Here is a 26336-nt window from a genome sequence, read left to right as displayed (position 1 = left end):
ATTTGTCATTATATATGGTATAATCTCTAGTTTTGATATGAATGTAAATATGGTTTTTTTGATGTTTTACAATCTCTACTTTTTATATGAATGCATATATTTCCTCTATACTATTTATGACTTTGTTTCCTAATGGAGTAAGCACCAATCCATGTCAGTGAAGGATTGACCAATCTTCATTTAAAACACTCTCCATACTTGTTATCTATATGAGTATACCTGGAGTAGTTTAGGATATGCATGGTGTTCATCATTCAATGTTATTAACTACATAATTAATCTCGAGAAAATCTAATGGATAAATTACTAGAGCATCATGTCATGCATGTTTGTTCTCTACCACTATGCATGAAATAATCCGATAAGATATAATATTGTTGTCATCTATAGGTGCACGTGCAAGGTGTTAATTCAAATTAATAGAGGTCTTATGTAGCTAGCTTATCTTGATCCAATGGAAAATAGTAGGGTCAAGTGTACATTTGAGTACAATTTTTGATTGTTACAACCATGTTATATCTTGATTGGTTCAAAAGCCTATTAAGAATACCTTTGGGAAATCCTCCCAGGTCTATGTTGAGGCCAAAGTGCAGGAGAGACCACCCACTCCCATTTGTTGGCCTTTAACCCTCCATAGTTTATTGACGAACCTTTGTTTTACCTTCTTGATGTCAACAATTAGTATTTTTTTTTTATGAATAGGCCTTCTCTATTAATTTAAAATATTAAAGTACATATTCACAAAAAAAGGTTGGGGGATACAAGATCACCCCGCGAGAGTCACACGACCAGCGATCGGAAGAAAAAAAACAAGCTATTCATAAAAAAAATTCCTCAAGCAACCAAAGCAGAGGCAGTTGAGGGAGGAGGATCAAGATCATCTTTCTTGCCCCATACATCAACGGGGTCAGGAGTCGGGTCTGACACAGACCACCCATCCTCAAGATCTTTATCAATTTCTCCTTCCTCCTGCCTAGGAGGCGAGATCGCTAGAGCCAGGTGAGGAAACTTGGAAGTGGTGGCAAAGGGCTACCCAGAACCATCACCAGCGGGAGGAGAAAAAGTCACAAGAGCAACAGAGGGCCAACCCAAGGCAGAGCCACAACGCGGAGGAAAAGCTGAGCGATGCCTCCAAGCATCGTCTCTCCCGCCCAAGGAGCGACGAGGAGCCTGGGACCGCGAGATTTGAGAGTGACGGGCAGAGGAACTGCGACCGTGGCAGTGGCCACGGGGCAAAGTGTGGTCGATAGAGACAAAATCCGACGACACTTTGGCAACCGCACAAGGGGTGTTGCCCCAGTGTCGGAAGAGCTCCTGAAGGTGGCCTGCCTCTAGAGCCACCTTGTTAGCTTGTACCTGAATCTGCATTAATACATTATTACAAATGCAAGCTTTAGCATAAAGCGAGACATTAATATCCAAAAAGTTGTGAGTAAAAATAGCTGCATTTCTATCCTTCCAAAGAGTGAATAGGATCTCCATTCTAAAAGCATGCCATACTTGGGAAAATTTAAAGGGGATTATAGGTGAATCTCCCAGAAGAGCCATATGCAAGGAAAATGTCTCAAGCTGAAAAGACCGAAAGAAATCATAAATCTAGCTCCAATACTGTTGAGCTCTTCTACGTAACCAAAAAATGTGCATAAAAGTTTCTGGGTGACCACAAAAAGGGCATTGGGGATCGGGAACCCCCAAATGCTTAAGTCTGGAACCCAAAGACAACCCTTGGAAAAGCACACACCAAGCAAAGTGTGAAATCTTGGGTTCAGTGGTGGTGGACCAGAAAATAAGAAACCTGAATCTCCAGGAAGTTTGAGAAGACTGCAAGTGCCACCGTTGATTGAGAATATGGACCATAGGCAAATGAGGAACCAACCAGAGATAACCCATTGTGGGTTTGCAGTTGGTGAAAGGAGTCCAAGGATACCATTTCCAATCTTTCAACCAAGGTTTGACATACCAAATGCCAAGATTATGTAACAAATTTGAGGGTAAGGCCGAGACCAGAAGGTCATAAGTCCATTGATCTGGCCAAGACAGATGAAACTGGACCTGGAGGTCCTCCCATGACTAGAGGCTCATAGAAGCTCTAGAGAACATATCCTTAAGTGTTCTAATGCTGCGTTTGTGAAAACGTAGAGCACTAACACCCTGGATTTTGGCCAGTGGTAACCCTTGCACCTGAAAAAGAGGTGACCACCATAGGTTGTGTTGATTCATGGATAACCCATCCCAAAAACCATCACCAACCCATCGAAGCCAAGGCTTGATAGCTTGCCAAGCACACTAGATGCTTTTAACCACAAAAGTACCCTGGATCTGAACACGGTCTTTCATAATGAGTAGGGTTTGAAAACCAATCCCCTTCCAAGCTGGCCTAATGGTAGGAAAGCCTGAAGAAATGCAATGTTGAAGAAGATTTTTCCAGGCCTCGTCGCCCAATAAGGCTCTGATAATCCATTTAGCACATAAGGCAAGCCCTTGTTTTGGGGTAGAAATAAGGCCAAGCCCTCCGGATTCCTTGGGAAGACAACAGTATTCCCAAGCAACCCTATGGAATCCTTGATGGTCAGACCCAGAGGCCCAAAGAAAGGCCTGCAAAATTCTTTCCAACTTCATGTAAGAGGCCTTGGAAGGAGCCCAACATGAGGAATAATAGACATGGGTGGCAGCCAACACCTTGGAGCAAATTTGAAATTTACTAGCCAAAGAGAGAGGCTTGGTGATCCAGTAGGCTAACTTTTTCTCAATCCTGGATAAAACCGCATTCCAAAGATCCACAGGCGAAGCTTGAAAAGCAAAAGGAATGCCCAAAAAGCGAAAAATTTCATCATGATGAAGCCATTTCCAGTCATATTGGAGAATCCAAGGCGGTGTGGGCAAAAAAGACTTCCTATGACATTGCGTCTTGTGTCATTGAATGACCGAACCAGAAGCCAAGCAAAAAGGTGTTCAAACAATGAAGAGCGGCCTACACATTGTCTTCTTCCTCAATGAGAGTGAGAAAGGAATCATCCACAAAGTGGCCATTGACAAGTTGATAAGGTGACTCAGGCAGGGAGATACCACGAACATGCCTAACAGAGATAGCATTAGCAAGTAAGTAACCAAACCCTTCCGCCACAAGAACATATAAAGCAGGAGCCATGACATCCTTGGCGAATGAATCAAGAAAGGCTAAAAGCCTCAGATTGCCGACCATTAATGGTGATACAGGCTGAGGCATCTTCGAATAACATCTGGACATACTAGATGAATTGGGAACCAAAGCCAAGGGCTTTAAGCATAGCCAAGATAAAAGGCCACTCAATGCGATCATACACATTTGCGAAGTCATAGCCAAGATAAAAGGCCACTCAATGCGATCATACACATTTGCGAAGTCAATCTTAAGGAAGATTGCTCGTTGTTTAGAGAGTCTGACCCAGTCCATCCCTTCCCAAATGATAATAATATTGTCCAAAATAAACCTGTACTTGATAAATCTAGTCTTCTCCAGACGAACAACAAGAGGCAGGAGATGACGAATCTTGAGAGCCAAGGCTTTTGCAATGATCTTATACGAGACATTGAGCAAGGTAATAGACCTCCAATTGCAAATGTCCTCTGGATCCCCAACCTTAGGGATAAATTTGATGTTGCCTCGGTTAATCAATTTTTCGAGGGATTGGGAATGAAAAGCTTCTAGATAGACCTTATGGAGGTCAGGACCAATACAAGGCCAAAGAGCTTTGTATAATTCATTGGGGAAACCATCACAACCAGGGGCTTTATCATCTGCCATAGAAAAAGAAGCTTCCTTGAGATCATCAATGGTCAGTAAGAGATCACAAAAGGCTTGTTGAAACTTGGAAAGCCATTTGGGAACAACAACTAAGCAGTCTTGCAAAGCTTGGGCTATGGCCGGAGAGTCTCCCTGCGTTGTGAACACCTTCTCATAATGATGAACAAAGGCTTGTAGAATGTCTGGCAGCTCAGTGAGAAGAGCCTGCCCCTCTTTGATTTTCTTGATCCCTACAGAGGTATGACGAGCATGCAAAGCCAGGAAAAAATCCTTAGAGGCCCTATCGCCCACCTTGAGCCAGTGTAACCTTGCTTTGATTTGAGCTCCTTTGGCAGAGTGGCTATCTGCAACTTGTTTCTGATGGTGGAGCTGGGCTAAACGAAGTTGTAGGTTAGAATCAAAAGGATTCAAGGCCAGAGCTTCTGTGGCAGAACATAGAGCTTTGGTGGTCACATCATACGACCGCTTGCGGTACATGGCAAGCTATCTACCATAAATGCGCAGAAACCTCGTAGAGCGGGTGATGGCGTCATGCCACCACGTAATCCAACCAGTGTGATGATGAGGCCTTGGCTCTAAATTCCAAACCCTTTGAATGTGGGCCATCATGGTTTGATGATGTAGGAGAGACGTGTTGAGGTAGAATTGCATTTTGGAAGGACGCTACCTAGCTGGCTGCCATTCAATGCTAAACTTTATGGGGAAGTGACCAGACAACACCACATCAACAAGAGGAGTGATGGGCAGATCATGATCTTCAGAAAAGGAAAAAAAAGATTGCACAATTATCATAGCACGATCAAGCCTTTTAAGAATTCTGTCAGAGCTAGCTCTGAAATTAGACCAAGTGTGCCAGACCCACTAGGGCGGCGACGGTTGATGTTGGGGTCGAAAAGACCCAATTTATTGTGCATATAGTACCAGGTTTCCCGCTCACCAGTTGTCCAGCGGAAAGGCAACATTCCATCCTTATCGGATGCCACCTCAACCATATTGAAGTCCCCACACATGACCCAAGTTGCAGGTGGCAGATTGTCCGCAATCCAGCGCTAGAGATATGATCTATCAACCACATCATTGGGAGCATAAACATTAACGATCCCAACAGAATGATTATCAATTGACAACAAAACCCATATGGCGTGCTGCATGGGATCGAAACCATGAGAAATAACTGCAGAGAGCCAACGAGGTGAAATGAGTGTAACAACTCCACCTTGACTAGCTTCATGCTGGGAGGCAAAAACAAGGCTATCCGGCCAAATAACATGACATGCAATATTGAGCATGAAACCAACAATTTTGACTTCTTGGAGGCAAAGAACATCCAGGCTTACAACATGTTGACAAGCATCTCGAACGTAATACTTTCCTGTGAGGTCTGTGAGACCTCGAACATTCCATGAGATGTAATTCATGACAAAACTTGCACATCTTCCTCGTCCCCAAGTGAGGAGAAGCTATTGCGCAAAAAATCTGGGTCCCCACTGGAGACAACTTGTCATTTTTCTGAACCACCATCTACAATCTCAGCATGCCTAGAAGGGCTGCGAGAGCGACGTAGAGAGTGTGGAGCAGAAATCATAGATGTAGCCTAAGGAGTGCTCACCCAAGGTGGGCGAGCGATACTCTCAGAAGAGTCCTTCCCTTGCTGGTCAGGGTTTGAAACCGAAGTAGAAACTGCTTGGGAAGATGGTGTCTACATAGGAGGTTCCGTTGTCGGCTGAGAACTGGAACCGACGGGAGTCTTTTGGGCTGAAGCCGCAAAGTTTTTACCTTTACGAACTATAGTGGTCCATTCATCCTTCTTAGCTCCCTCCACAGGTCAAGAGCTAGACTCCTTAACAGGGGTTTTTATTTTTGGAGTAGCCAATGGACAATCCCTGATCTTGTGTTCCACCGACTGACACTGATAACAACTGCTGGGTAGGTTTAAATAAAGCACCTTCTGGGTGAAGGTATTGCCTCCCACTTGGATATCAACAGTTTATTTTAGGTCACGAGAAAGGTCGACCTCAACACAAACCCTCTTTTGAGGGCGAGCATTAAAAAAATGGTCTGGCTCAAGGCAAACCACTTTGCCAACAGACTGGGCAATGGTTTGCATGAAAGGCCAACAAGGCAAAGGAAGACCAGGGAACTCAACCAAGATTGGTACTTGCAATTTCTTGTCATCTAAAACAGAAAAGTCGCAAGACCAGCGCTAAAAAACCAGGAGGGAAGACCGAATGGTCCAAGGCCCATGGGAGAGGATAGCCTCAACATGGGAAGGGTTTGAAAAGTGAAACAAAAAAATCCCTTCGTGAGACTTTGGACACCATAAAGCCGGACTCCATGAGGAGACCAGGCTTTGGTGGCCCAATCATGAAGCATGCATTATCAAAATCCTGAACAAGAAGTACAACATCAGGCGAGGACATACATCATGAAACACTTTCAAAACAAATTTGCGAGGGCGCTTGTTCTAAGGCGCCATGGGGTTTTGTTGCAACAACTCTAGCACTAGCATCAACTGCTGGGCTAAAGTTGGCCGAAGCCATAATAAACGCAAAAATCCCGCAGTAAATGCGGTCTGAAGAAAGCAATACGAAATACGCAACCTCCGTTCAACCCTTAGTATTGAAGGATAAATGTTATAAGATTGCGTGTTGGCAATTTTAGGAACTAACAACTCCCTTGCTTCAATACCTATTATCACGTGACTGAGAGTAACTTGCCTACTTCTAAGGTACACAATGACAACACATATGTTAGGTAATCTCTCATTCTTACATAGATTTGACATGTCAGATTTTATTGATCATAGTATTGGGACCTTGCACTCACCAAAATTTATTCCTCACAAATTTATTCACAACCATTCAACTTTACCACTAGACTAAAGATCTATAAACTTGTTTGATACTTAATATATTTATGACATGCGTACTGGTTTATTTATTTTAAAATTTATCTAAAGAGCTATTTTAGAGAGAAAATGTTTATGACGCTGTTTAGATTGTGCCACATCACTAGAGAGAGAATTTGTATCAACGTGAAGAGTTTTTACCTCATAACGAATACAATCATGCGAAGGAACAAAATACATATAAAAAATTTAACCTCCAATCCCCAGGACTCTCAAAGGAGCAAACGACACAATAGGTGGTCTGGGTTTCGATTCTCTGAAGATATCATCCCAAATCCGCTCTTACAGTCATAGGGTTTTTTTAGAAAGAAGGTTCGAACAAAATGCTGGGCCGTCAGGCACTGAGATCCCTGTTAAGATCAGGAAGTGCAGGAGGAGGAATATGGAGAAGATCATTCGCAGATGCGCCAACCAATGCTTCGCCTGCGGCACACGAAGAATTTATCGCGGCATGGAAGAAAGTGGCGCCCTTTGTTGAACCTCCGAAGACCCCGCTCTCATTCATGGCCGCCCGCCCCGATGTCCCCACATCGATTCCCACTAAGGTCACTCTTAACTTCGTCTTGCCCTATCAAACGGAGTTGTCCGCCAAAGAGGTCAGTTTTTTCAGTTTTCTTTGGGTTTACAACATTTTCATATTTTTCCTCGCTATTGCTTGTAACCTGTTCATGTTGTGTATTACGTCATTATTGTATTTTTTTTTTTTCATTTTATTATTAGTATATTTATTTTGATGCCATTGGTCCGTCGATCGAGTTTTGACACCGGTTGGATAATTGTTTATTTTTTATTGAACATTTTAAACATCCTGCTGGTATTGGGTGCACGGATGATCGGCCTTATAAGGCTCAGAGCCAAGGGATATTCATATCATGCTGGGATAAAACGTTTTAGAGAAACCCTTGCCCTTTTTGAATATTTTGATCGGGGACTTGAAAATTCTAGAATTTAACCTTTGTGGACGAAATTAGATTGATTTGATTTCCTTTTGCATGGAGAAAGAAAAGAAATGCAGAATTAGAAGCGTTTCTAAATGGTTTCTGATTAATTGTGGGAGTCTGACATTTTTTTTATCCTTTTAACAGTGACTTGTGTAATTCGCAATTTTTTAATTTTAATTTTTAAATCAATAAATTTTGGGATTAAACAGCAGATTTGGGGATTAACTAGTTCCAGCTGGCGAGGCCACAAATGAGGGGCCTCATCTCAAGGACCAACTTAACCAATACAACAGTGTACACTACAGAACTCTAATTCAGTACCTAACACCAAACAGTCCGTAGACATATGGTTACTCCATGTGCCCTTGCACATTGTTTGAATCCAGTTAAACCTTTTGTTAGAGAAAATGTTAAACATTTACTTCTGATTGGATCTCGTAGCCTGCGGTGTATTCACATATTGGTGATAATGTTTTCAAAGGAAAACCCAAAAGAGTACAGGCATTGCTGCTGCTTTAGTTAAGTGTATAGTGTGGACACCATGATTTACAATTGTTTAAAGTCCAAGCAAGATAATAACCATTTGTCTGGGTCAAGTATTTGCAAACTTTAAGGAGATCGATTTTTGTAATTTTCAGTATTTTATTACACATAAGTCGTTATAATTTTTCTGGAATCACAAAAATCAGTTAATGTCATTGCTCTGTGAAAATTTATGGTGTGATCTTGAAGTAAACCTGTGACAACATTGGTTGTTTGAGTCCAAGCAAGACAATAATCAATTTCATGTGGAAAATGTCAACATTGTGCTTGCTTAAGGAAAATTTATAGTGTGAACAACTCTGACAGCAATGGTTGTCCAAGCCCAAGGAAGACATTGTCGAGAAAATGTCAAACAGTTACTCAAATTTCATTCTTTCATGTCCCAGCCTATCAACAACTTCTTACCCACCTTCTAGCAGAAATAAACAAATAGAGACACCATGGATCAGAAAATCGTCTCATTTATGAGACTTCACGATTTTCTGAGTTTTTAGATCCCAGAAATTAATGTATTCGGCAAGATGCAGCCATGCTATCCCAGTTTGCACTGATGCATATACTTAAACGATAAGATACAAGGGTATGTTTTTATTAATAAAGGAGTACGATTATGCCAAGGCAGCCACAGGTCATTAGTTAAGAGGCATGGGTGTTGGGGAAAGATTTTATTTAACTCAACTCAGAGTAGTTTAGTCAACAATGGGCAATGGTCACAGTTAAAAGAAACACCTATTTAGAAGGCAGACAAGGCTATAGGAAAGACGTGGCTCTTCATTACCAATGGATAGATATATAATGCAGATCGGTACTCAGTAAGGGGCATCCAAAAGGGATCATCATCGGATAAGAAAAGAGAAGCATTTGAAAAGCAAGGAATTTTAGTCTCTTCATCATTAATTAAGACAGCAGTATATATAATGCAGATTTTGGTATGATTTATAATGCACAACATTTTGAATAGGCTGAACTTTTACTGTCTTCTATTTGATATGAAATAAGAATATTATTTAGATAACAAATGACTACTGTTATATATGTACTTAAATATATTGTTATCCTCGTTACTATGTAGGCTCTGCATAATAAAATACATATGTCAATTTCTAAAAAGCTTGTATCCAATTTGTCATTCTGTTATGGAGGGGAGATAATGCATACGAGGAAGGCAACTAGCTAGGAAGCCATTCTGGTAGAGACACCCCAAATGGGCTGGGAGGCCGAATGACGGTTGTCAGTCCATGCTCCTGGGCTGGATGGAATGGTTCGAGGCACCTTGTATGATCTCCAAACTGGTGCTCCATAATGATGATGGGTTGTTTGGGTAGAACCTTAAAGGAATCCCATATGTACATTCTGAATATTATAATGGAGATTAGAAAAATTGGTTTATATGTTTATTTAACTTTGATAACTAACATGGGTGCAGGCTCCAATTCAAGGTATTGAGTTGACAATTTACATCTCCCAACATCAACCATACCTCATTTAGGAATTCTAGGGCAAATTGAGTTAAGTCCCAGTAGGGGACGTTACACATTGAGATTTCAGTTCAAGAATTTCTGTTTTGCTGACAATGAAACAAAAGTTACAAAACAGTGCAAATTGGAACTTTTGTGACTGATTTTGAAAATAATAGTAGTTTGATCAAAGTGACTGCAGTGTTTGCTTGAATTCAAATTAAGATAATAATTATGCATTTGGAAAGACATTAAACAACTTTTTTTGAAAAATCAATTACATTGCTGTTTATCTACCATTTTTAATAACTTGAATTGCATGTAATGCCCTTATCTCTTCCATGGTATTGCATAGTTGGTCCCTGAGGAAGTGTGCATTGTTCTCTTTATATGAACGATCATTGACCTAAAAAATAAGGGCCTACAGTGGAAGTGACATTGGTATTCGGAATTGAGTGGTTTCTACTATCATTCCAACTTTCCATCACAATGCTCCACCAATCTGCAGCATATATGGTATTATTATGGTCGTTCTTTGCTTGACAAGTGTTTTCTTCATGTCAATAAAGACCATGTGGAGATTTTTTAAACCCAAGAGTTTTACATCCTTTCACTTGACTATTTATAGCACAAAACCATTTCATAATAAGGGCATCATGCAACATTGAATGGTATCCCATTCACATTAAACAATCAATTTTTTGTTCAATTTCACCTAGGCCTCTCATTAAATACATGTTCACAATAGGGTTTGGTTTGATGCCAATGGTCTGTTATGGGATGATCTGTTTGTTAGGATTGGATGTGCTATTTTCATTACAAAACCCAGGATCTATTGTAACTTAATTGTTTGTAGATGGTAAGAAATATATGTGGCTCCAAGAATCATGGGATGACCAAAATATGATGCTTGTGAGGTTGGGGTCATATCTAATCATATATTTTATTTTCTGGTTACTTGGAAATATTGTTGTGTGAAGACATTGAATAAGAGGGTTCCTTTGAAAGGGTTAAATTGGGAGTTACAAAGCATCTTCCATCATTAAATTTGTATGCAGGTGTAATTAGTGCCCCCTATGGAACACTTGGAAGTTATATTTGTCAATTTTGCATAGTAGAGGTCAAAGATGCTTGCTTGGAGGTTTCTTGTTGTATTCAAGGATGCTATTTACTTGTGGGGTGTTGGATTTTTGCATGAGGAGTTGGGTGTCCAGTTTCAGCCCATAGTTATTGCCTCTTATTTTGGGAAACCATTTATGGCTTCTAGTTTCTGATTTCCTAATATATTGGAGGCATGGGATAGAGGAATTACGTTGAATTTGTAGGTTGAAACAAGGTGACACTTTTAGAATGCTGTCAAATTGAAAGAAGAAATTTGGTGAATTTCTGTACTCTATTCTTTCAGACTAATACAGACTTGTGCTCTCTTTGGTGGTTTTTTCTTCTCAAAAAGGTTCCCCACGTATATTTGGTGTTATTGTTGTGTCACATTATTTCATTGCTGCTCATATTATTTCCATTTCATGATTTATAACTATATGTTAATCAGATTTGATCCTTATGGTTAATGTGCTATTTACTTGGTTTCTTACCATATGGTATTAGAGCTACACTAGCTTGATTGGAAGATAGGGATGGCTTTCTTTGGATGTTGTGGTTTTTTTTGTGGTTTTAGTAGGAGCATTTGGTGATTTAGTGCAAATCAGATCTGTATTATTAAGTTCACATCCCAATTGGAGATTGATAAATTGAATGGGTCTAATTTTGAACTTTGGAAGTTGAAGATAGAGGACCTTTAAGAGAAGAGACTAATGCATATCTGTGACATTGAAAGAAAAGCTTGCAGGTGTATTGGAAGATTGGAGAGAGCTTGACAAGAAAGCTTGTGGAACCATTGGATTATGTCTTTTCGATTTTGTTCTTTGGAATGTTTCTAAGGAAACTAGCACATTTACTTTTGGAAAAGCAATATGTGAAATCTACCAAACCAATAGTCTTGTTGATGTTGTTTGTATTTGAATGATGTACCTCTCCTTGGCTCACCTGCGTTTGATGAGGCCTCTTTACGGTCAAGTCACTTCTCCTCTGGTAGCTCACTTCGCCTTGAAATGTTTATAAGATCTTTCTTCTGATATCTTGTGGTTTCTCCATGTGGTAGAATGAGGTCTTTGAGGATGGTTAACTTTACTGTTTGCAACTCCTTGAACACTTGAAGTCCTCCAACTTGGAAGCACCTTGAGTCCTCCTCCATGCATTTGAAGTGTCCTTGATGATGATGAAACTTGAAGAGGTCGCCCCTGTCCTGGCCTGATCTTCCTCCACCTTGATTTTCTTGATCTGCAAAACAAACAAAAGATGATTAATTTTACATAATATATTCATTGTAACATAGCATTTCTTACCTTAAATCATCAACAAGAAGGTATTAGGATTAATTTCGCTTTAGACCCTCTAAACGGACAGGCCCTATACTGAAATTCGCTCTGGATCCTCTCCAAGGACAGGTCCTATAATAAAATTTGCTCTAGATCCTCTCTAGGGACATGCCCTATAATGAAATTCGCTCTGGATCCTCTCTGGGGACAGGCCCTATAATGAAATTCGCTCTGGATCCTCTCTAGGGATAGGCCCTATAATAAAATTCGCTCTGGACCCTTTGGAAGGGTCAGGAGCGAAATTGACAATTATGCTCAAATCCCTCACATTTTCATCATCTCTTTGCCTTGAACTTAACCTTTCAAACCTCCTTCCATCATGATTATGCAACTAGCTTCCATCCTAGCTCGAAACAAGGTGAAATAAGGAGTCCTAAGGATTTCGCTCTGGACCCTTTGGAAGGGTTAGGAGCGAACTTTATGATTTAGTCTCAATTCTATCATTTCCTTTGCTCCAAATTACTTTCAAGGCAAGTATATATCAACCCTCTCTCAACCACGTCATATGAACAAAGATCTTGGTCTTCAATCAAGGAATGAATAGAGGTTTAAGAAATTTCGCTCTGGACCCTTTGGAAGGGTCAGGAGCGAAATTATTCCTTAGGCTCATTTCACACTTCTTTTTCTCTTAAATCACCTTAAACTTGTCTTATCAAACCTCCTCTTACCATGATCAAGTCAACTTGCCATCAATTTAGCTTAAAACAAGGCATTTTTTAGTGCATTAGGCAAAATAGAGAGTCTTTCTAGGAATTTCGCTCTAGACCCTTTGGAAGGGTCAGGAGCGAAATTTGCATTTCTAGACTCTATCCACACTCAACTTGCCTAGGACTTGTCCTTCCACCCTTATCTTATCAAGATCAAGCCAACTCGCTCTCAAAGTGATGTCCACTCAATGCTCTTGGTGAGGAAATAAGTCTTTCTAAGGATTTCGCTCTGGACCCTTTCGAAGGGTCAGGAGCGAAATTGACATTTTAGGCTCAATTTTCCATCATTGACTTCATTTTCAACCTTTCCTCATAAAAAACAAGTGTTTTGCCTTCAAAATTGCTTGGGAATGGATTAGTTCAAGGGTTTGAGCAAGGTATAATGCTTTTTGAAGAAATTCGCTCTAGACCCTTTGGAAGGGTTAGGAGCGAAATTGCTCGCTCCTTTTGGCTCAATTCTCATCCTTTTTCACTTAACTTTGTCTTAAACTTGATCTTTGATCCTTTTCTCTCCATGATCTTGCAAATTTGCCTTTACTTTTGCTCAGAATGACAACCATTTAACTACTTTGGTGAAGAATTAGGTCCTTTAGAGAATTTCGCTTTGGACCCTTTGGAAGGGTTAGGATCTTGGATAAATTTCGCTCTAGACCCTTTGGAAGGGTCAGGAGCGAATTTGGTGTTTTTGCCCAAATTCTCCATTTCTTCATGTTCCAAGTGTATTTATCCTCTTCAAAGATGCCATGGGAGTAAGGTTTGTGATGCAAATTAGGACCAAGAAGGGAGATATAAGGAATTTCGCTCTGGACCATTTGGAAGGGTCAGGAGTGAAATTCATGTTTCCACTCAATTTATCCTTCATCTTACTTATGTTTTAACCTTGGTCCATGCTAGGAAGGCATCCTGAGGCTTTACTTTGCTCAAATTTTGGATCAAAAGGCAACTATTGACAAGTTCTCTTATGTACCCTTGGAAGGACAGGACCTCTCTAGGAATTTCGCTCTGGACCCTTTGTAAGGGTCAGGAGTGAAATTCATGTTTTAGGCTCAAATTCTTCATAGAGCTTCATCTTACTTGGTTGCAACTCACTCCAAAGGTATGCATGAATTAACCTTGCCTCAATCACGCCAAAAATTTTGACCTAAACAAGGAGATCAAAGGAAATTTGCTTTGGACCCTTTGGAAGGGTCAGGAGCGAATTTTGCAATAATGCTCAAATTCATGACCTTTTCTCCAAATCTCCATGTCTAAGTTTGTCCAAGATGTCCCTAAGGGTGGATTCAAGCTAATTTCCCCTTAATTCATGCCTTAAAGTGAATTTTTGTCCAAAATAGGAGTTGAAGGGAGCTAAGGAGGATTTCGCTCTTGTCCCTTTGGAAGGGTTAGGAGCGAATTTGACAATCTGGCTCAAATTCCTATTCAACTCTCAAGTTTTCAAGTCTAGGCTTGGTCGTTAGGTGTTTCCTAAGGATAAATAGGTCAATTTTATACCAATCAATGCCTAGAGTACAAGGACATCATTCATCAACTGGACCAATCTCAAACCCTCAAAGGGAAGAATCCTTGAGAACACTTGCTCACATACCTCCATTCACTTCCTAAACTCAAAGACATAGGTCTCAAAAGGTAAGACTCCTAGCATGATACAAAGACTTCCTCAAACTCAATCAAGACTCGACCTTCAAAGCAAGACCCAAGCCTAACCAAGAGGAGGCTTTCAACAGAGACCCTGACCTGGACCATCTACTGACCAATTTGAGCCTAAGCTGACCATCCCATCCTAACGAGCCCTCTGGTGACCCTTCAATGCAAAGACTAATAGCCAAGAACCTAAAAGACCAAGAAAACTAACCCTAGAAAGCAAAAAGTAGGGTCCCCATTTGCAATGGGGCGATGTGTGAATACGTCACAATAGGTATACCCAAGGAAAATAGTGGTAAGGAAAAGTGGGGTATTGGAAGATAAAATATCTAGGGTTAGATCTAGAACCCTTGGCAAGAGTAGACTAAAATGCTGGAATTGTGGGAAACAAGATCATTTGAAGGAGTGTAGAAATAAGATTTCCTTTTTGGATGATTTTTCTACTAATAAATCCTTTGATGATGATGCTAGTGATATATTGTTTATTTTTGCTGATATGGCTGATTGACTTAGTGCTTCACATTACGACTCCTAATATGGAGTGTTTCTTTTAGATAGAGCATATAATTGTGGTGAGGTGTTTCTTGGCAATAACAATTTACATATGATTATTGATCAAGGGAAAGTAAAGTTGGTATTCGATGTGTTGGTGTTTACCGAGATCAACTATTAAAGACCAAACCAGAAATCATTAGCACACAAAAAGCCTAATTGATATTATCAAAGAGTTAATTAAAATATGATTAACTACCCCTACAAATATGTGACACCTATGAATACACTTGACAAGTGTGTAGGCAAGTGGATAATTGTTTGCAAGAGGAGTCTCACTAGGTGAGTACACATGTCTCAACTAGATTAAATGAGAAAAAAGACTAAAATGCCTAAGTAAACTTAAACTTTTGTAGGAATAGTTCAATCTGGAAAGTGTTAACAACTAACAAGTTAGGTAATGACACTATCTACACTAATAATCCCTCTTAAGTGCAACTTAGGGAGTAATGTATGCATGAGGATGAGTCCCAACTACAAGGCCATGTTAGGTACTCATATACAAATTTCTCATAAAATGGAGTAAAGGAGAAAATTCAATGGGAACAAAACTCCTCTCCAAAACGAGAAATGATACAATAATGAATGTACAAGTGAAGAAGATAGGTCATAGAAGAAAGAACTCATGATACCCCCCAAGGACTACTTCTATGCACTAGTACAGTGAATATTCTCTCCATAGGAAAGAAATGAGGGACTCTGCAGCCCCCCAATAATGTGATGCCTGCAGATGTTTGACACTGCATGCTGAATATGATCCACACTCGTTGAAGTCAACACCACAAATGTGTGCAAGATGACTTCCCATTCTGGATGTGTAGGAAGTAATATCAATGTCTTTGAAGTTTGCACATGATCCAAAGATTGAATGTTGACACACTGGTTTCTGTTGTCACAAAAGTTTGCACCCTTGTTGAGCTATCAACTCAACAACCTTGTGAAACATGGAAACAACCCTGAAGTGTGGGACCTTACGCAAGGGGGTTGAGTCTCCGGAGAAGGCCGACTTCCTTCTCAATCCAGGTGCAGGTGTTGAGCCAACTCAACACTTCAAATTTTACTTCTAAGCCTATCCTAACAACTTGCAGAGGAAAAGGGAAGAGAGAAATGCTTAAAATAAAAGGAGGCGATGCACCAAGATAAGAGATGTTTCTCTCCCCACCCGAAATGGCACAAAGAATCAACTGAAACACCTAGGAGATGTACAAACTTCAGCTGCATGAATGACCTCGACGCACATATGGAGGTTAGAATTTGCCGAATGTCAAGAGGGGAGAAGGTTTCCCACAAGTCACACCCAAAAATAGGTTAACACAACATATATGTGAAAGAAAGCCACAAACATACACTTATAATGAAGGTAAGAACACATACACAACATTCATAAGTTGAAGTAAGGCAAGAATGGTGATTTCAATTCATTATAAGGCCAATGGCCAAACTTACAGTTGGATAAATGCAAGATAATTACAAGAGAAGTGGGAGAGCATAGAATAGCTCAAGCCAATAGAGAGAGAACCCTTTACAATGAGGCATAACAACCTTCATATAGAAAACTAGTTGCAGAGGAGAGACCATTGGTCAAGGAAGAGAAGTCTTGACCCTTGTGTGTACAGGGAAATGTCAGTCAGGGAATGCAGGGAAGTGCATGCACTTGACGTAAACAATGCGAAAACACGCAATGGATTTCAAAGAATTGATTAATAAATCAGAATGAGCAAAACGCTCATAAATAATACAAGCTATTTACAAGAATAGCAAGTTTCTAAAAAGAAACTGCTGAGAAGATCTGAGAAGATCGAAGACGATCTTTCTAAAATAGAATGTACACTGAATGAGCATTAATACTAAAATTAACATAATATTCTATTACCCTCCCTTAATGCTCAATCTATTAACTACACCTATAGACCCCTTGAATTTTACAAATTTATCAGGACCAAGGGGCTTGGTGAATATGTCTGCTGGCTGCTCCGAGGTAGGAACATACAGCAACTGGATGGATCCGTCTTCAACCAGTTGTCGAATATAGTGACAATGCGTTTCCACATGCTTGGTTATTTCATGGAAGACTGGATTCTTGGCGAGTTTGAGCACTCCCTGATTATCACAGAACAAGGGAGTAGGACCTGCCTGAGAGACATGCATATCCGCAAGCATTCGCCGAAGCCAAACCGCCTCACAAGATGCCTTAACTGCTCCCCGATACTCTGCTTCTGTCGAGGAGAGAGCCACTGCCTGCTGCTTCTTACTAGTCCATGTGACAGCACCAGATCCCAAACTAAACACATACCCTGCTGTAGACTTACGGTCATCAACCGAACCTGCCCAGTCAGAATCTGTGTAACCACTGAGTATAGGATCAGAACTCCGAGTGTACAGAAGTCCATAATCAGAAGTGCCACTCACATAACGCAGCACACGCTTCGCTGCTAACCAATGATCAGCCTTGGGAGCTGTCATGAAGCGTGAAATGTAGCTCACTGCAAAACTGATGTCAGGTCTAGTAGCAGTAAGATAGATGAGGCTGCCCACTAGTTGCCTGAACAGAGATTCATCCACAACTGGTGAGGATGACTGAGCTGAAAGTTTGAGCCCTGGTTCCATAGGAGTAGAGGCAGGTTTGCAATCCTGCATTCTGAACCTGTCCACAAGACTTCTAGCATACTTGGACTGAGAGAGAAAGATACTGGTCTCAGTTTGCCAGACTTCAACTCCTAAGCAGTAATGTAGAAGTCCCAAATCTGTCATATCAAAAGTGTGGCACAAATCCTGTTTGATCCCAGTGATCAAATGTGCTGAACTGCCAGTAATGATTAAGTCATCCACATAGACAACCATAAACAGAATATCATTACTAGTATGCTTGATATACAGGTTTGCATCAGATGGACTCCGCTGAAAGCCATGATCTGTCAGATACTTATCAATTTTCATGTACCAAGCCCGAGGAGCTTGTTTCAGACCATAGAGTGCTTTGACTAGTCTACAGACCTTCTGTTCTTGACCAGCAACCTTGAATCCTGGGGGTTGCGTCATGTAGACTTCTTCCTGTAAGTCACCATTCAAAAAGGCACTCTTTACGTCCATCTGATGGACTTTCCAACTGAACTGGGCTGCCAAGGCAAGAACGAGCCGTATGGTACTCATTTTGGCTGTAGGAGCAAAAGTCTCCTCGTAGTCAATGCCTTCTTTCTGTGAGAACCCACGAGCAACAAGACGAGCCTTATACTTGTCTAGGGTTCCATCAGCTTTGTATTTTACTTTGTACACCCATTTGCAGCTAATGGGCTTCTTCCCTGAAGGAAGATCAGAAAGGGCCCAAGTGTGATTCTTTTGAAGACTCTGGAACTCAGCTTCCATAGCCTGTTCCCACTCAGGTATACCTTTAGCCTCTGAATATGTCTGAGGTTCAAAAACACTATGTATGTTAGCCATGAGAGCAAAATTGACTGTATGTTGCTGTTTGCTCTTATTACGGGAGGTTCTACCCTCAATGAGCTCAGTATCCCTGAGATCACCAATGGTCTTGGCCCACCATTTAGGCTGGAGAGTAGAAGTGCTAACATCTGGAGGAGCTGGAAGAGGCTCAGGATCAGGAACAGGAGCAGCAAGAGGAGGATTATTCTCCGGAGGGAACTCAGGTAGTGCATCATCGAAAATAGATTCTGCATCATCCCTCCCATCAGGCGAACCTAATGGAATAAGAACACTGTGAGGCTGACCCTCAGAATTCTGCTCAGAAGAAGGGGACTGAAAGAATCCTCTGTCTTCATCAAATACAACATCACGACTGAAGATAAGACGTTCAGTGTCTATATCTATCAGTCTGTAGGCCTTATGGTGATCACTGTATCCTGTCATCATGAGTTTCTGACTTTTGGAATCCAACTTGGAGCGCTTAGCATCGGGAATCCAAACATAGGCAATAGAGCCAAAAACCTTCAGGTGGCTGATCTGAGGCTTCCGACCAGACCAAACCTCTTCTGGAGTCTTCCCCTTAACAGCCTGAGTAGGAGAGCGGTTAAGAAGGTAGACAGCAGTAAATACTGCTTCAGCCCAATACTTATTCGGAACACTCCTGTGTTGTAACATAGAACGAGCCATCTCAACAACCGTACGATTGCGACGCTCGACAACACTGTTTTGCTGAGGAGTGTAGGGTGTAGTCAATTGGCGTTTGATGCCATGGGTATCACAGAAGTTGGAGAATGCAGAAGAACAAAATTCCCCCCCGTTATCTGTCCTAAGAGTAATGATACTTTGTCCAGACTCTTTTTCAACAAAGGACTTAAACTTCTGAAAGATACTAAATACATCTGATTTATGTTTAAGAAAGTACACCCACATCTTTCTACTAAAATCATCTACAATAAGCAAAAAATATTTGCAACCAGTAACAGAAGATGTATTCATAGGACCACAAATATCAGCATGAAGTAATTGAAGTACCTTAGATGCGCGCCAAGACTTTCCATGTGGGAATGAAGTCCGATGCTGTTTGCCAGCTTGACAGGTGCTGCATACTCCAAGATGCTGAGTCTGAATATCAGGTAACCCTGAAACAAGTCCCTCCCGAGACAGCTGAGAGAGATACTGAATGTTGAGATGTCCATATCTCTGATGCCACAAAGTGCTAAGAGGAGAAACACGAGCTGCCAGAGCCACTTCAGGAGAATCACCAGTGTCAAGGAGCCTATATAGGCCATGATCCTCTAGACCAACAGCAACAGTAAGACGAGTCTCCCGATCAATGATGGAGCACTTGTGAGCACTGAACACCACATCTAGTTGAGGAGAATTCCTCATAATCTGGCTGACAGAGAGCAGATTAAGTTCCATTCCAGGAACATAATACACATTCAGAAAAAGAAGAGTCCTGCCACCAGACTGTATCTGAACAGTGCCTCTGCCAACAACTGTATACTCCTCACCTCCGCCAAATACAACGGAATCACTGAAAGGTGAGAAGTCTGTAAACCAGTCACGCCGATGAGAAAAGTGACGTGATGCACCAGAGTCGATGTACCAAGCAGAAGACCTGGCATGATCTGAAGACCTCTTAGCCATAAAAGCATAAAAGGCGGACTCCTTCTGCTCGGAATGTTCCGCAACATGCACCTTCTGGTGTGACCCTCCTTGCTTCTTTTGTTCAGAAGCGAGCCTCTGACGGCAATCTTTCTTCATATGGCCGTACTTGTGACAGTAATTGCACTGCACATTTTTCTTCTTAGCTCCATCCTGTGTCTGAGAAGAGCCTTTCTGCTGAGAAGACTGAGAGGACTGAAATTTGCCTTTATCCTTCTGAAAGGATTGAGCTGTGAAGGCATTTTCCGAGGAGGCTGATGTAGTACTACTACCAAATTGCTGTTTCCAGCGATCTTGCTGGAGAAGTTTGGTGCATAGTTCTGAAAACTTCAGATCAACATTAGTGGAAGTAATATTGAGGGTTTCAATGAAGTGTTCATACGATTTCGGAAGACTTTTTAAAGTGATTACAACCATGTCTTCTTCCTCCATAGTCCGACCAATAGCTTCGAGTTGATCGCGAATGTCCTTAATCCTCGTGAGGTGCTCCTGTAAGGACATACGTTCGTCCATCATAATGGAGAACAACTGATTCTTCAGAAAGAATGCTCGGCTCTTGTCGGATGTCTCATGCAATTCCTTCAGATGCTTCCAGATGTCAGAAGCTGTCTTGCTGGAAGGAATTTGCGGTAACTGATCATCAGTTACTGAGAGTTTGAGAAGCATGACTGCCTCCCGATTGCGTTCATCAAACTTATCTTGATCTGCACCAGGTGTACCAGGACTGAGTTCTTTGCCCAAAACAAGCTGGTCAAGACGCCTATATTCAAAAATGGTCAACATACGCTGTTTCCAGATGTTGTAGTTGTGACCATTAAAGCGTTGACTGCCTTCTAACTTCAGATTGGTGAGAAGCCATTTGCACGGTTCCCAAGAAAAATTCCTGGCTGACCCAGAAAAATCCAACAACAACCCAGAAAAGTGTGCAAAAAACCCAGAAGGATTCTCCTGTCAAAATCTGGATTCGCGGGCTCGAAAATCGAGGCACCCAGAAAAATTGGACAACAACCCAGATGAGGGTTTGAAAAACCCACCACGATTCTGCAAGAAAAACTGAACTGCGATAAAAACTGGAGGTAAGAACTTCAATCGAAGTTTGCAGAAGTCGGCGCCATTGTTTGCAGACAGAAAGTATGATGCAAAAATGACGAGTTGCAGGTCACCGAGCCGAACAGTCACCGAGCCGAGTTGGTGGAAAATGACCGAGTTCGTTTCCCTGCAACCAGTCACCGAGCCGAACAGGTCGCGACGCGAACAGATCGCGCGAGTTGCAGGTCACCGAACAGATCACGGGAACAGGCGCGGGTGGCGTTGCAGGCGGAGGTCGCGGCGCCGAGGTCAGAAACGCGCCCAGGTTTTGCATAGAGCCGCGAACACCACCAGAAACAGTGCGAACGCCGAAAAAAAAATCGACGAAAAAAAACGACGATTCCGCCCCAGCCAAAAAAACTTTGATAAATTTTTCAAAAAAAATAATTTCGAAAATTTCCACTAATTGGAAATTAGGATTAAAAAATTTTCGAAAAAATTCCTGTAGCTCTGATACCATAAAACAATGCGAAAACACGCAATGGATTTCAAAGAATTGATTAATAAATCAGAATGAGCAAAACGCTCATAAATAATACAAGCTATTTACAAGAATAGCAAGTTTCTAAAAAGAAATTGCTGAGAAGATCTGAGAAGATCGAAGACGATCTTTCTAAAATAGAATGTACACTGAATGAGCATTAATACTAAAATTAACATATTTTAATATTCTATTAGTTGTGTACATGCAAGCAACCTGGCCATACCCTAATAACTCAATCCCAAGAAGAAAGGCACTTCTACAAGGTGGATTGACCTACATTCCAAAGTCAGAGCATGCAGGCATGGCATAAGTAACCACAATAAGAATGGCCTTGTACCTCTCGATGGAAATCTTACAAAAATCATTAAATGCACCCCTGTAGCTCCACAAAAGAAGGTGCACAAGTCACAAGAGTCGTCAGAGCATTTAAAGCTTTGAGTGTTGATCACGCCCTCTAGAAGTGTTGCAAGCCGGAAGGAAGTCGGAAGAGTTCGGAAACTCGGGTTCCCGAAGTGGGGAAGACAAGGAAGGAACTTTGGAACCTCGAGGTTTCGGAGTTCCGGGGAAGGGGAAGGAGACAAGGAAAGGAACTTCGGAACCTTGGTGTTCTGGGAAAGGGAAGAAGACAAGGAAAGGAAAAGAGGAGACCTAGCAAAGGAACTTCGGAACCTCGGGGTTTTAGAGTTTCGGGAAAAGAAAAGGGCAAGGGAAGGAACTTCATAACCTTAGGGTTCTAGGGAACTGGAAAAGGAGCAAGGAAGGAACTTCCGAACCTCGGTGTTCTGGAGTTTCGGGGAAGAGAAGAGAAGGAGGAAGGAAAAGGAGGAACTTTAGAACCTCGGGGTTCCGAAGTTTCGGGAAATTGAAGAAGAGAAGGAAAAGGGAAGGAACTTTGGAACCTTGGGGTTTCAGAGTTTCGGGGAACTGAAGAGAAGGAGGAAGGAAAGGGAGGAACTTTCGAGGTTCTAGATTTTTGGGAAAGGGAAGAAGAGAAGGCAAAGGGAAGGAACTTCGGAACCTCGGGGTTCCAGAGTTCCGGGGAACAGAAGAGGAGACAAGGAAAGGAAGGAAACTCAGAGGCTCGGGGTTCCGGGGAACTAAAGAGGAGGAAGGAAAGGGAGGAACTTCGGAACCCCGACGGATTTCCAGGGAAGAGAGAGAGGCGAATAAGGAAGGAACTTACTCCATACAAGACAACACTTCACACTTCATAAACCACTACTTTTCTCCTTGATCAACTGGGGCAGCGTTGGTCCATGGATTGTATCTCTGATCCGTTCTCAGGGATGGACCAATGTGTCATAAATTGACAACAGTTTCCAAACCTGCAGTGATGAAAATTGGTATGCATATCTTGTTGTAAGGAAGCACTCATGCTTTCTATGAAGCATTTCTGGATTCATATGTAGAACAATTAATGAGATTGCAAATCAATGCCATAGGACTACATTGTTTATCTCCATATAGTGTAGTTGCCATTTATAGATTTTCCTCTTTGAAGATATCATCAAACTTTTCGTAGTTGTAATCTTGATGATTTATTTATTACCTTTTGACTTAGTTGTTTGAAATTCTTGTAGAGCTTTGCAAATGCTTCAATGGGTTTTTTCAAGGTTAGAGCTTCCCAATGGGTGTTTTCAAGGCCTAATTAGAAGTAATGGGAATAAATGCATATAGACCCTAAAGGTTTGTGATTGCAAAACTTGGAAGATAAAAGGAAATGAGAAGCACTGACAACCCCCGTTTGATGTAATATTTGGTGACCCCGCCCAAATTTTTGGCATTTTATAACTTAGTGCTTTTTACAATGCATCAAGGTCCACTTTGTAGAAAATGCCAAAACATTAACTTTTGCAAAAAATAGTGCTCAGTTTCTCTTTAAGTGGCCCATTTTTAATTATATCTGCACTAAAATTGAAAAAGTTGCTCTAAGATGGGATCAAACCCATATGTCCAACCACTTGTTGGAATTATCACGAAAAATGCTTTCCAATGACTATAAGTCTGTCAAAGACAAGAGCATAGTCCCCATTCGCTCTTTGCAAGAGCTTTGCCCTTTCCTTCCATATGACGTCTGTGATGTTGTGAAAGATAATTATCTGCCCCACTTTTCATTTCCACATATCCTGCTCAGACTTAAGCATTTGTGAGTGCCATAGCTTGCCCATGTTCACACTATATGTTTGGAGTTGAGATAAGTTGCACTTGAGAGTATGAGCAAGGTTAGATAGAGCCTTATTGGCTGTTTTCATACACTTTGACTTCTTAGGCTAGGTGGCAGCAAGCTTCTTCACAGTTGCAGCAGGCTTCTTCCCAATGGGCTTTGGCTTGGAAGCAGACTTGGGCTTGGATGCAGATTATAATGTTGGTGATTGAAGATAGGTTTTGTCCTCCACAGATGTGTCAATACCCAAACCAAATAAAGTCAAAAACCTTTAAAATATCTTCAATGGGAAAACAATTGCAACTAAACCTTGCACGAAAATAACCAAAAAACTCTACCAAATTGGCCAAAAGCCTTTGTGAACAGGTTGATGAAAGCCACAAATTTTCTTGCAAAGAAGCTAAATAGGCAATTTTTTGTTACAATTTAACTCTCAAAAACAATTGAATCAGCATTTAATGCAACAATGGTTCTACGAGGAACTCTTGATTTTTAGATGCGAGATTGGGAAGGGTTTTGCTAACATGGCCCTGCTACCATGTTAGTGTTTATCAAGTTCAACTAGCAAAGACCAAACCATAAAACATTAGCACACAAAAAGCCTATTTGATATTATCAAAGAGTTAAGTAAAATGTACATAGAGGCAAGCAAGTGGAGTGAGAATGTAGAGAATGATGACTAACTACCCCTATGTGACACCTATGAATAACTTGACAAGTGTGTAGGCAAGTTGCATAAGTGTTTGCAAGAGGTGTCCCACTAGGTGTGTACACATGTCTCAACTAGATTAAGTGAGACAAAAGACTAAAATACCTAAGTAAAATTAAGCTTATGTACGAAGAGGTCAACCTAGAAAGTGTTAACAATTAACTAGTTAGGTAATGACACTATTTACACTTACACGATGGTGGGAAAGTGGAAATTCTCTTTGATGCGTTGGGCATTCTAGAGCCTACTAGAAATTTGGTTTCTATATCTTAGATGAATGATGTTGGTGTGCATGTCAATTTAAATAAGAAGTCTTGTAGGTTGGCTAGAGGGAACTTGTTGGCGAAGAGCTCTTGGTGTGGAACTTTGTTTAAGTTAGAAACATCTAATTTTTCATTCATGTATGTTGTGGCACCGAATGTTGGGCTACATTGGTGGTCCAAAGACTATAATTATGATTTGTTGAGTTATTTTGTGATTTTGATTTTTGCACGCGTTGTGTTTGCAAAACAAAATAGAGTAAAATTTCTTTTTGGAATTATTAGAGCTAAGAGAATTTTAGAGGTTATTCACATTGATGTTTTTGTCCTAAGAATGTGCCCTTTATTACTAAATCTTGGTATTATGATTCATTTACAAATGACTTCAAAATGTTTATTTGGTTCTATTTTTTGAAATATAAATTTGTCATTTTCTCCAAGTTTAAGGAGTTTGAGGAATGGGCAAACTGGATGCCCATATGAGGATGGGGTCATTTAATAATTTATTTATTTTCCAATTACTTAGAAATATTGTTGCACCAAGCTATTGACTAATGAGAGTTACATGGCAAATGTCAAATTGGCAGTTACAAAGCATCTTCTATTATTAAGTTTTCATGCGGGTGTAATTAGTGCCCCATGGAGTGCTTGAGATTTACATTTGCCAACTTTGCATAGTGTAAGCCAAAGATACTTGGTGGAGGTTGCTTTTTCTATTATGGGATGCTTGCATGTGCACATGGGCTGTTGGCTTTTTGTGTGGGGAGTTGGGTGCCAATTTTGGGCCCATGGTATTTGCCTCTTGTTTTGGGAAACCATTTATGGTTTCTAGTTTCTGATTTCCTATAGATTGAGTCAAGGTTTCTTTGCCAAAATGTTGTTAGATTGAATGGAGAAATTTGATATATTGGCATACACAATTCTTTTAGATTAAAATAGACTTATTCTCTTTTTGGTGGGGTGGATTTTTATCAAAAGGGTTTCATCACATATAATGTTTGGTGTTTTGTTATTTTTTTACTGCTCTTATTATTTTCATTCCATGTTTTATCATTGTATAATAACCAGGTTTGATCACTCTGGTCAATGTTCTAATTGTGTTGTGTACCCAGTGTCTCAATATTGGCATCATACAAATGTCTTACAACCTTGGAAGTCACATCTATTTTTGAATGTTCTCCAAGTGTATTCCAAGTTGAGGGAGAGGCTGATGCATGAGAACTAAAATGCGGTAGTACCTATTCTGCCCTTTTTTGCTTTCTCACAACTCTTATGAAGTCATTTACACCAACTTAACAAGGTTCAACACCTTTCCCTAGTGCCTGAAGGTATTGGTTGTATCCTCATGTATGTGATTTGAGAATGCTTTACACAATTTGCATTTTGGAATTGCTATGACACATGCTTGCAATATTTATTTGGGACTTCTTTGCCTCCTCTATATTAACATTCATAAACATGTGATTTGAAGTTTAGACACAAAAGGCCACCCTTGCATTTATCTAGCTTGAGTGTTTAACATGTAAATCTCAATTTCTCTTAAATTCGTTTTTGGTAGGGGCAATGTTTGTGTT

At 40.8% G+C, this 26336-nt stretch overlaps 1 protein-coding gene across 1 annotated transcript in view; it reads left to right on the top strand.

The window, feature by feature from the left end:
• Positions 1-6837: 6837 nt before the first annotated feature.
• LOC131051242 (ATP synthase subunit delta', mitochondrial) overlaps positions 6838-26336 on the top strand; it is a 36421-nt gene continuing 16922 nt past the window's right edge. Inside the window, exon 1 of the mRNA XM_057985662.1 lies at positions 6838-7288. Within this exon, the coding sequence (XP_057841645.1) occupies positions 7016-7288 (273 nt within the window). The 5' untranslated portion in view covers positions 6838-7015. The remainder of the gene's footprint in view (positions 7289-26336) is intronic.

The sequence above is a fragment of the Cryptomeria japonica genome, chromosome 5, assembly GCF_030272615.1.
Source record: "Cryptomeria japonica chromosome 5, Sugi_1.0, whole genome shotgun sequence".
In the NCBI taxonomy this organism is placed as follows: domain Eukaryota; kingdom Viridiplantae; phylum Streptophyta; class Pinopsida; order Cupressales; family Cupressaceae; genus Cryptomeria; species Cryptomeria japonica.
This window is presented reverse-complemented; position numbering and strand designations above follow the sequence as displayed.